Source organism: Athene cunicularia (assembly GCF_003259725.1).
Source record: "Athene cunicularia isolate RWA chromosome 1 unlocalized genomic scaffold, athCun1 chr1_part1, whole genome shotgun sequence".
NCBI classification, from domain to species: domain Eukaryota; kingdom Metazoa; phylum Chordata; class Aves; order Strigiformes; family Strigidae; genus Athene; species Athene cunicularia.
The window spans coordinates 30,390,004-30,402,412 of record NW_020799091.1 but is presented as its reverse complement, the minus strand read 5'-3'; the positions used below and the strand labels follow the sequence as shown (position 1 = coordinate 30,402,412).

At 38.4% G+C, this 12,409-nt stretch overlaps 2 protein-coding genes across 2 annotated transcripts in view; one reads left to right on the top strand and one right to left on the bottom strand.

Annotated features, from left to right (window-relative positions):
• GTF2F2 (general transcription factor IIF subunit 2) overlaps window positions 1–12,409 on the top strand; it is an 84,842-nt gene that overhangs the window by 17,429 nt on the left and 55,004 nt on the right. The window lies entirely within an intron of this gene.
• Window positions 7,429–9,925, bottom strand: KCTD4 (potassium channel tetramerization domain containing 4). Its single transcript, XM_026859187.1, has 2 exons — window positions 9,886–9,925; window positions 7,429–8,875 (listed from the first exon to the last, which is right to left on the bottom strand). The coding sequence occupies exon 2, from the start codon at window positions 8,662–8,664 to the stop codon at window positions 7,891–7,893; it is 774 nt and encodes a 257-aa protein (XP_026714988.1). The 5' UTR covers window positions 8,665–8,875; window positions 9,886–9,925; the 3' UTR covers window positions 7,429–7,890.

The following is a 12,409-nucleotide window of genomic DNA, read 5'->3' as shown; positions in this document are numbered from 1 at the left end:
ATTTGCCCCCCCCCTCCTCTTTTTTTCCCACAATTTTTCTTTCCCCAGTTCTGTACTGTTATTACACAGCTTGCATCAGCAATAGTTGAAGTTTCATCTTTTTAATCATGGAAGTAATATTTGAGGGGGAAGGCAATGAAGGCAAAGGCAAGAGCAGCTCTTCTAAGGTTGTGTGTTACCTCTGCCTTTGCTAACTGCAGCTGCAAGAGCACTGGAGGCTGCAGCATAGTAGGTAGGACCTGAGTTTTCTGTATACTTGAGTCTGGAAATCGTCTAGCAGAGCTCATCTGGTGTTATTCCTGAGCTATAAGGCTTTTCCAGCCCCAGCATCTTGTCAACAGCTGTGGTGATACAGGAGCAGTAGCAGCATGTAGCTGTGCTACAGCACGTTGTCTCACTCATGCAGGTTGTCTTAGGGATTTCTGCACCGTACTCTCTGGGCAAACCCTAAAATCATCATCTGTGTGTGGCAGAAAAGTCTTACAGAGGTAGACTTTTATCATCATATGAGAAGGCATTAATAATAATAGCCTACATGTTAGATTTCTGCCCTGTTGGTAAGGAATATTATTTGCTGTTCATTTTAAAAAATATATTGGAAATGTCACAAGACCTGACAATGTGGCAGGCCTTAGATAAAGTTAGTATTGATAAGACTCGTAACTTGAGAGTACCAATTTTCTCTACTTAGCTGATTCTTATCAGACTGGTTTGCAGGGCCTTTAATTTGTCTCCTCTGACATTACCAGATTCAGCATTGAGAAAATGTACTGCTTTATCCCTAATACTTTCCAGAGGCTTTATTTAAGTAGTAGAGAGGCAATAAATGACAGGGATCGGTGTTACAGTTGCTTGATCTGTTTACATTTCTTGATCCTTAGCCTGTTCATTGATAGTTTGTTTGCTTAATTTTTTCTAATTGAGAGAGTCTGTACCCACCTCTGACCTGTTCTTTTTTCTCTTTTTTTCTTCATCTGTTCACTGTGGTACAAAGTCAAGAACCTCCTTTGACATGACAAGCAGCTTTCTGTGCAGTTGCAACAGTAGACATGTAGCTCAAGGCTTTCTGTTTTTTAAATTTTTTTATTTTAATTTTTTTAAAAGTGAATCTCTCCATTCCTCTGACTTCTGCAAAAAAAGAAAATTGCCTGTCTGAAACCTGACATATGAAAAGCCAAGAGATAAATTTATTTTATTTAGTAATTTCAGGATAATTAGATGTTACTCGTGTTGTACAACCTCAGTGTTGCACTGTGTTGGCATCTGTGCCTTCTCTATAAACTCAGGAACCCAAGATGACAGTCAATTACTTACCTGGAGTCCCTCAGCCCTCCTCTTCCTCTCCTGGTGCTCAGGTATTGTAGGCTCTCTTACCACACTGCTCCCTCCCCATCCTTACTGCTCAGAGTCCAGCACTACAGGTTTCCCTGAGCATCAGGCCCATGGCTCTAGCAAGCCCCTTCGATCCTCATCTTCCTGGAACATTTCCCTAGCAAGCAGCCTTGGGCTTTTAAATCTGAGTTCTCATCTCCTTGGTGTGCTCTGTGGCTAGTGAAGTGCCACCCCCTTACACAGGACTCCAAATCTCCCTTCCAGAGATGTGAGCAAGAAAACCTGCTGCCTCCTTTTGGCCAGGCTTTACATACCTGGAACAAAACAGCTGTTGAAAGCTTAGGGTGAAGTGGTGTCAAAGGCAAAAAAGATGTATCCTGGAAAAGTGTAGTGATCTAGTTTTTCAGGTATCCAAAATAACACTTAGGGTGGAACTAGTGGAATTGCCCTTTAATGTGTAGAAAGATTGTGGGTTTCATGAATTGTGTAAACTGAGGTTATGTCCCCAAATGTCCCACCACCAGTAAACAAGGTAATACTGTAGTAATTTTTAGCATTAGAAGAAATTTACAGACCTTCAGAATGGCTTGATTTTTAACAGTCTTCCAACTACTTGGTTTTGAATCCTTAACATGTTGAACTTTCATGTCATCATTCCCTAACTGGATTTTGAATGAGTAGATGCTGTTCATAGCTATAATTATTGTACCAGTTTTGTGAATGTTTTTGTTTCTGAAGCAGCAGAATGGTATTCTTTTCTGAAGCTTAAAATGAACAAACATGGTGTTAAATGATAATGGCAATGATGTTAAACTGTTACCAGCGCAGATAGAAACAGCTTTTCAGAGACTGTTGCTTTAGCTGTGTGTGGCACTCCTACCACACACATTTTTAGGAAAAGAAATCAACTGTCTAGTTCTACAGGATATTATACAATTTCTTTCAGAAAGCAAGGCAACTGTGCTTTCTTTTTCCAAGTGCTTGCTCATCCACATTCCTCAGGTGTCATTATAAATCTCCCTCCTACCTTCCCCAGTCCTTGCTGTGCTTCTCATTTTCTGTCATTTTATTGTGAATGTGATGGTGATTTATAGAGGCAGTGTTTTGAGGCAATATTCTGTGTGATATACCGGTACATAGGACTTATAGAATGTCTATTTCAAAAGTAACTAAAAAACATAATGTTAATTTTCTAATCTTAAATTTATCATGCCTTAATGATTGCTTTTGTTTCAACCTAGTGAATTATGCAAGCCTATCTCTCCAGATGAAAACATGTCTAGTTTTTTAACCAGTAGTTGCTTTCCTGGCAGTCTTAAGAGTTTCTGCCCTGTGTTGCAGCACGGGAGACAAATTTAGGGTCAGGCAATAGTCACCTAGCAAAGATTAAATAATTCTAACCTGAGAAAATAATATTTATTTTGTCATAGACCCAAGTTAACTTGTCCTCTTCATCCCCACTTGTGATTCATTAGTCAACAGAATTAGGGCAACATGACCCTTCTATGCAAATAAATTCATGGATGAGGCATGATGTTATTAAATTGTAATATTTGTTGTCTGTCCTTATTCTGCTTGTATACTAATGGGGAGAGAAGGAAGAAGATAATTTTCTTAAACTGTTTCCATCTTAGTGAATAGAAACCTTGTAATGCTTTTAAATAAGAGGTGGCATAACAGTGCAACTGATTGCTGCAAATGATGTCATTTTTTTCCCCTTTAGGATCTAAAGAAATATTAACTACTGTAGAGAAGTGACCAGTTGTCACTCACAGAGTTGTAATGGGTATAAATGCACAAACACAATTAAAAATAAGACATGAGTGTTTGAAAATGTCAATAGTGTGATTATGATGCTGTGAAACACTGATCAGTGGTGGGCAGCTACTGAAGGTGTGGAGTTGGAACTGTAATTTGACTGTTTCACAGCATCAGGGCTACCTCCAAGAAACCATGTCTAGCTCTAGAAGTCATTGGGCAGTAAGTGGCTGGAAACTGAGGGAGTACTTCAAGGGAGCATCATCCTGTATGTTTTTTTCTGGTTCTTATATCCTTTCCTGGGCATCTGCTTCTGGACACTGTCTTTACTGTTTCTCCTCTTGAGTCAGGCTGCTGCCCCCTAACAAAGCCCTACAGCTCTCCTGATGTAAGGGAGGAGTATGGTAAAAAAAAAAAAGAAAAAGAGAATTAGTTGCATGATGTGGGAGGAAGACAAGATAAGGCGAAGAATGTGAGGGTCAACAAATGAAAAATGGGGATTCTGCCAGGAGATGTGAAGGATCAGGGGATGGAAACAGTTCACAGTCACCAGGGGACACTGGACTAGATAGACCTTAGTCTGACGTAGTGTGGCCACTCTTACGTTTGGTCCATATGTAGGAGAAAAACAAATAGGTGATAACTATGTCAGTGTACTGCCAAGTGTGATAAAAGAGCCACTGGCTTCTCCACCAGTGGAAAAAGATGGGTGAACAAATGTGGGAGGAAGGAATACAATGGGTATTTTGGTCAGTTTGGCACTGCTCTGTCATGAGCAGTCATTCAGGGAAACTCACAGGGGCACATATCGTATTTTTTAGTGTATGGAGGGCAGTCCTACCTTCAGCTCACTCAGTCCCTTCTGAATTATCTGTCTGGTGGCCCTTTTTCTCACCTGAGAGGATGGGCAGGTAGGCAAGAGAAGCTGACTTGTGTGGGAGCAGGTTGAGTGCCTCCTTGGGGAAGGGGGAGAAAGTTCCTTTTTATTCCTGCTTGTGCAGTTGAAGATCATCAGAGAAATTACGGAAATTGCCATTTTTTCGTAATACTTGTAGGACTATTCTGGTTACGTTCATTGTGATCCAGCTCTTAATGAGAGAAAGATGAGTAGAAATACTTTGCATGCACATAATATTCAAAGTAATGTTGTTAGAACAGCTGTTTGTGTTTCTGAGTTAAGCACTTGATTTTGCAGCTTTCTCATTGTCATAGTAGTGTTAAATATGCAATTTTCAACCTTAAAGAAAACAAAGAAAAGGTAACTGATGCATAACTCGATACCTTTTCTGGCACAGCCTATGAGTGTGGAACGCAGGCATCTACCTGAGTGACTGAATCTATATGTATTTATGTTATATAGAATACATTTATGGATTAAAGAGGAAACATTATGCACAGTATGGATGTTTTTCACATTCATACTAAAGCAAGACACTCTCCCACCCTGGTTTGAAAAATTATTCAGGTTTATAGCTAGCTTGAGCGTAGCTGATATGGTGTGATTCAATGTAGTTATGGATTTGTTTAATGTGAACAGGAAAGAGAATGATTCTGTCACCCTCGTCTTCCTTCTGTTTCTGCTACGTGAATCAAACAGCTGAGTGAAATGCCTTTGATCAGAGATGGCATATAAAAATTTCAAACCCTGACACTTGTAGAAATGCATGAGCGTTCATAAAAATGGGAAAAGATGACAATATTGAAGTTAGCGTTACAGCAGATGATTTTACATGTATGATATAGATGTTAGTGTTATCTACATGGAAATAAAAAAAATGCAGTGAAGAGTGCTTAACGTAATGAATCATTGAGTTTAAAAAATAAACCATTTATTTTTACTAATGATTAGAGATGTACACTTTTCACTTTAAAACAAACAAAAAAGAGATTCAAGCGCTTACTTTTATACAGGTTAAGAGAGAAGTAGGTACTCTGAAACAAAGGCCTGGCAAATAAAAGCCTTCCAGTAAATCTTTTAAGAGTAGCTGTAGCCTATTCTTAGAAGATATTTCAGATGGTTTGAGTTTTACCGGTGATTATCAGCTTGTGAATAGCTTATAGTCCAAAAGCATTTTCTATAATAAATACAGAAGCATAAAATTGTCAACGGCTTTTTCATGTGTCAAGTCCTGCAATGATGAAAAACTGGTACTACTTTCTGATACTAAGGCGTTAATGTTTTCTTGATATTGAGCATCCCAAGAGCCCAATTGAAAGGCAAGCAACTCCAGTATATTTTAATTAACATGTAAGTATATTAACTGTTTGAAATAAAAACTGATTTTTGTTATTTTTCTTTTTTCAACAGCAGTAATATTTTAAATTTCAGTCAAAGATTCATTACATGTGAAGGTTATAACCAAAAGCATTTAAGTGAAAATGGATGATTTGACATTCTAGGAGCAACAGCCTCCTCCAGACGTTGTGCTTATGCAGTCTGTGTATTTGACAGCACTGAGAGTATTCTTCTTTAAAACTTGTAGATTAGTTGAGGAGCTTTTTTAGATTGTCTTGTCCCTTTTTCTTGCTCATGTAGAGAATTGTGTTCACAAAGGGCTTTTCATGTAATTGTTTTGTGCAATGGCATTTCTAGTCTTGTCCTACGAGAGCAGCGGGATTTTGGATTTCTTTTAAGGGAGCTTTCACATTTACGTTTTTGCAGAAGTCCTATTGTATCATAGATTTATAGAATGATTTGGCTTGGTAGGGACCTTAAAGATCATCTAGTTCCAACTCGCCTGCTATGGGCAGGGACACCTTCCACTAGAGCAAGTTTCTCAAAGCCCCGTCCAGCCTGGCCTTGAACACTGCCAGGGAAGGGGCAGCCACAGCTTATCTGGGCAACGTGTGCCAGTGTCTCACCACCACGAGATTAGTGGTTAATGAGAATTTTTTTTTAAGATACCTTGGGGGGGAAAGAATGACACATAGTGATGATATATGTAAAGAACTGTATTTTGCTATATATCTTTTGTTTATAGATAGTTGATGCATTTGGACACACAGAGAAGTTTTGGGGTACATGAACAGTTCTTCATCTTCTATGCCTGCAACATAGTGTGAATTGATTTTTTTAAACAGTTCAGTTTGAAAAAGTTCAACTTAGAACCACATCTTTTATGATGTCTAAGTATGTAACATGGGGACTGGATAGAGAAGTTTGTAGTTTCTAGACAGTGGGTTCATTGTCATGGAGTATTCTGTAGAGGCTGGATTTCCCCATTCAATAAAATTATATTGGAGTGTGTTTCAGTCACTGCTGCCTGGTCTGGAGATCTAGAGTCCCTCTCTTAATTAATCTCTGACGAGAGACCTAGTTAACAACACCTATTGTATGTTACAAGTGAAATAGTTTCATGTTGAAGGATAAGTGGACCTTGCATTTGCGTTCCCAGTCACTACTACTAAGAATGACTTTGTTTCCTCTAAAATCTGCAAGAGAACTGTCCTCAGCCTGCCTTGTGTTAGCTGTTCTTCTTGGTTGTCAGTTCTAGTATGGGTTGTACTGCATTTTGTTGAAATTCTTAGTGCGTTTTTTTCTGTTCATAATTGATGTTGGCATTTTGGGAAATTTGAGAAACTACTTGGTTGCTTTTTCTTTCTTTCTTTAATACCATTTTACTTGAATTTTGGGTTCATATGAGCTGTGAATGATTGGGTTCAATGATGGACAAAGCTTAAACTTAAAGAGTTAGTACAGTTTCTTTCTGCCTTTAGTGATGATTTTACAGTCCACTTTTGCGGAGTGACTGGTTTGTAGTGCTTGTGGTTAAAATAGTTACAGCTGTTTCATAGAAGCTATTAAAACTTTGTTTAACATAGGTGAAAAAATTTGATAAATAGTGGAGGTGAGGAGAAAAAAAGGCATTTATTCTCTTTCTTGGAATGATGCACCTTAAATGCCAGCAGGTGGTCTATTCAAAACTAATAGTACTACTTGCTTTTAGTAAACCATTGTGCAGAGCAAGGGCTCTGTTAATTCCCTGTCCTTATGAGCACAAATTAGTAGGAAACAGCGACCTTAGCATTGTAGGATGTCATTACTAGAAACCTGTTATGTGAAACTTTGTCAAATATTTTATTAGCCATTTGATATGTGTATGTAATTAGAAAATTTAACATTCTGTGCAGATTCAACTCATTTCCCATAATATAACTAATCCTCTCAGCATTATTTGGTTGGTTTGCATGTTTTTGGCAACTGTTACGTATTAACACAGCTATCAGTGTGGTTTTAGTTGAGTTGAGAAATCATTTATTTTAAAGTTGATTAATTTTAATCCCTCTAGCAATCTCGTTGTTTGCAAATTCAGTACAATAGATTAGCATAAACACTAATGAACATTGAAAATCATTTATTCCAGTTAAAATCCATTCTGATTTTGTTATAAGCAAAACATATTTTAAGCCTGCTTATTATATGAAAATATTGTCACTGCTGTTTAGCAGAGCAGTTAGGGGTATGCATGTTAGTCATACAGGTACACAAAAATTCAGCTAGACTCTCTGGTTGAAAGACAGCATCAAGAAAACATGTATTACAAATAGCATAGAGCATTCAATCTGTTTTACAATGTTTAGCAGATAGTTTTTATTAAATTCAGGCATAAAATTTTCATTCAACTTAAGTTAAGCCAGACATGGATGTCATTATGAGATTTACATACCATTAGCTCACAACAATTGATTAGCAGCCGAGCTCTGTGGTACAAGGCTGGTTAGATACATTATTTGTGATGCCAGGAGGCTGCAGGTCAAGGAGGTTTACTGGCTGCATGCTCATTTCCTTTGCCTTTGTGATTACTTGATAAAATGAAGTGCATCACTGTGAACAATTGATCCTTTCGAACAATCCAGACTGGTCAGCAGTCTAAATCCACATTTTAAAGCCATCATTATAGCCTCAAACTTAAGAGTTTCCAGGGTGCAGACAAAGGTATTGTCCTCCTTCAGTACCAGTCGTGTACCGTTTTCAGACTTTATGAAGTACTTGAATTGAATAATATTTGAAGATACTGAAAACTCCTCCGGAAATCCATCCAGCCTGCTTTTGGACACCAGTACAATTCTGGATTTTATTTTTGCAATGAAATCGGGAGCATTACAAAAGATTCTAAGTCCTTGTGAACGGTCGTGGCTGTCAGTTATTTCAAGGAAAGTAGTCTCTCGAGATGCTAGCTGTTCCTTCTCCCACCTTGATTTCACTGCATCTGAGAGTGCCTTAAGCTGGAAAAAATCTGCTTCTTGTGCCAAAAGTTGATTTTCTCGAAACCCTTCTGGTAGAAGAAGTTCTCCATTTCGTAGGAAGTTGAGAATGTGTCTGAAAAGGAGTCCATCTCTGTCTATGAAGTAATGACCATCTGCATCAAATGGGCACATTATTTTTCCATTTATGATCCCTTCCAGAAAAGAATCTGGATACTTGGTTAGTGTCTGTTTTTGTGTGATATACAGATAGCCACCAACATTCAGAGTAATCAGAGACGTTTTATAGTCCTTGTCTTGCTCAGAGCCTTCGGAGTTGCTGTGGTTTTCTTCACATTCCTTTTCTCTTCTGTTTATTTTTCTCTCCATTATCGAAGCTAGGACAAAAAGCCAGCTATCTTGCTTTGTTCTTGTCAGCTTGCAAAGAGGTTTGTTTTTTTTTTTTTTAAAAAAAAGCACCTTTATTCAGCTCCGGCACGATGTTGGAATGGAAATGCTGCTAGCATTGCTCCGACTGTCAGCTCGGGTTTGCAGTAGGTGGCGTATCAGCTGTGTATGCAGGGAGATATCAGGAATATGACTGTAAAGGAGAATTTGCATTTAACTGTATAAGGGAAGAAGGGTATAACAACTGTTTGTCTCTTTCTTCCCTTTAAGTCTAAGAAGTTTACATAGTTTTGGGGGTTATTCACAGAAATATATGCTGCTATTCTAAATGACACCTTGTATTTAATACTTTAAGATGTATTTGTGGTATCAGCAGTATCAGTATCAGCATGCTTAGTGCTTATGGTGTTAAACAGATAGCTTCATTTATGTTTCAAGGATTTTAATTTTCACAAAGCATCTCTTCACATTTTTTGATACTGATTACAATACCTCATGCATACAGCAGGTCAACAGTGAAAGGAAAGAAGATGTCCCTGTCTGCACAAGGGGGGTGTCATCTGTGGAGTGCGTGCACATACATATTCCTCATTTATCGAACACGTGCACAGCAATAAGATGTTTTCACAGAAAATACTCTAGAAGTGGTGCTGAGGACTTGTTGATCTGACTGCTTTAAGTTTGTGGTGAAAGCTGCCATTTGCAGTCAGTGGGAGTATGTGCACCAACACAAGAACTGCAGCCTGATTAGGTTTCACTTTTTGCCTTTCACTGTGCCGTAGATAAGACCTGTTTTAGAGAGAGGATTTGCTATTTATATTGGTGATGTTTTAAGTCACCAAGGCTATCTAGCATCAGTTTGTTCTTTCTCAATGGGAACAACTCAGCTGCCCTGCGGAACAAAGGGTTAGTGTGCCTACAGATAGCTTTGAACATCACATAACATGATAGCTTAGCAACACTTGGGTACGGGGAGGGGGAAACATCAGCAGAGCACACTTGAATCAAATGGCTGTCTTCTCTCCATGAATCTGTGCTTTGAGGCTCGCTCTTGGTTGCCTCATAGAAAAAGGTTTCCCCTTTAAACATTTTCAGCTTGGAGCAGGAAAGGGAAAGCTCTCCACACATCTCTGTATATTTCCTTGGGGAGCAGGGGGGAGCGGCAGCATGCATTCCCTAGCACTGGCCAGAGCGAACGCTTACCTTGGGCTGGACCTGAAGAGGAGGTCCCATCTTTTTCAAGATGTGTTTTTCACTTTCCAGGTAGATGTCTCCTGCTTTGCCCGATTAGCAGTCAAAAGTCAGATTATTCATCTGTTAATTATTCTGCTCTGTTTCTAAATATTCTATTCCTACTGCTCCCAGTGTCTAAGGCTGTTTATTGTTACCATAGAGTCATCACTATAATATTTTATTAATGGATAACTGAATCTAGTAGAAATAAATGCACTTTTCTGTACTCACTATTCTCCTTGCCAGGGTATCCCTAGCACTGATATGCTAAATTTTTCTGCTGCTGTATGTGATATATTAAGCAGATATTATTCATTAGATTTGATTTATCAGGTATTAGTCATGGTTTTAATTTTAACTCTTTAATGCCACTGATATGTTTAGCATAACTTCAGTCAAAGAGTTTTCAACCAGTTTCTAATTTTTAAACATTTGGACTTTTTCCAAAATTCACTCCTTTCACAATTATTAAGTGAATAATTGAGAAAATGAAAGAGCCAGTTAGTTTCAAGTATAATTTTCCTTTTTTGCCATTACAGGAGACAGCCATTCAAATTTATTTTCTTGTTAAGTGATGGAAAATTCAGTTAATGTGCTTAGATCATGCATAGCTACAGTGTTGAACCATCTTAGTGGCTGTTAAACTCTTAAGAGAATGATATCTGTTGTGTTTTCATGTTACACAGTGATCTTGAAATACTTTGAAGCTGAACTAGGAATGTCCTGGCACAAGTAAGTGGGGATTTCCAGGGAGATATGGGATTTGTAAAAGATACAAAATTTTTCATGGCCAGCTAAGCTGTCTACATTTTAAAAGATGGCAATTACGGAACAGTATCTGCTCGCTTAGTTTTTCATGTTCATATCTTCTCAGTGTTCTAACACTTGTAGTTGAAATTTTCCATTTTTGTGAACGAGTAAGTAGTCTTTGAAAGATCATGCAAAATCATTTTAGTGGTTTGTATGATAAAATATTCAAAATTGATTTGATGTGGAAAATATACTCTGTGGAGATCATGAATATTTACATTTAAACCTTTGAGACTTGAAAAATGTAGAGCTGCTGTAAAATTTTCATCACCAAAAACCCATGTAACTTTACTGTACTGCAGCTGACAGTCATCTGTAACACAAAACTAAAGCCTGGCATATCTTTCTGAAAATTTTCCACTTTCTGTGCCATACTACAATACAACTTTTCCAAAGAGCCCTTATTCTTGCTGTGCACTTGGTGATACATAAAGTATTGCAGCACATGTAGTATTAGTGGGGTGGTTTCATATAGCTCACTGTTTTCTGAAGGTGTAGCTATGCCTAGAGGAACTGGATTTCCTTTATTCCGTCCTTTTGTCCACGTACTGGAAGATCATCCAGAAGTTCATTTTGGTAAAGTTATGCAAGTATTTCTTGCAATCAAGTTAGAGACTTTGATCATTCTTGTGTTCTGAGAGTCTTTGTATTGTGCACCAGGCATGTGATAGCTGAAATGTGCCCAGTGCATCTCAGATCTTGCTTCCCACTTGGATGGAGAGAGCAACTTAGTGCTATGTGCTCTTCCATGCTGTGAGTTAATGGTCTGTCTCTGTCCTATCCAGCTGAAGTATCCTGCTTACCAATCTTGATAGCTAGCAATCGTGAAGTGACTGCTGCTTCATACATTGTTAGTGTCTCCTGTATGCTGTGATTGGCCATTCAAGTAAGGAATATTGCTGAAATCCAGCAACTGAAAGGATATTGTTTTGGTTCCAGATTAAGTCAGAAAACATTAAGAACTCTTGCACACACTTAAGAGAGTGGCTGTAGCAGTAGTACTCCATTTCTCACCCTTTAGGCTGCACCAGGAGGGCAATCCACAGAGTTTTTCACTTCCTTCTTGGTCAGGCAAGCTGTCCTGGAGACAATGAAAATGCAGTGCTGGTATCTATCAGCTACACAGGAAAACAAATCTGAGTTGGAGGGTGCTAGGCATCTCCCCCTCATTCTGTTCTACATGTTTCTTTTTGGAAAATGACCTCAATCCTCCTCAACTTCCATCCTCCTCAACCTCCTGGTCTGGAAGCTTGGGCATGCCATGGAACTGAGGATTCAGGACTGGAGCACACCACAGGAAAGTGGTGCTTTAACCAGTGGTTCAGCTCACATGTCCAAAAGGCAGCAGCTTCACTGAGAGTGCTGTCAATAAAAATGACTTGAGTTACAGAAAACAGCTACTTTTATTTATTACAGTGTAAAGGATGAGTTATCTGAGCTGTAAGAGGTAGAGGATTTTTGAAATGTATTAGGAAGTCATGCTAATCAAATCTGTTTGGGTTATCGAGGCAATTTGATAGTCATTTAATGTCATAACACTGAAAATTGGCCAGGTTGTTGGACAATTAAACCATTCAATAGCTACTATCTCACAGTGTTGATAGCATAAACGTTCTCATTCCAATAATAACTCCAGGATGTTGATTAACAGCTATTGAAGACAATCTCTACACTCTAATTAAAA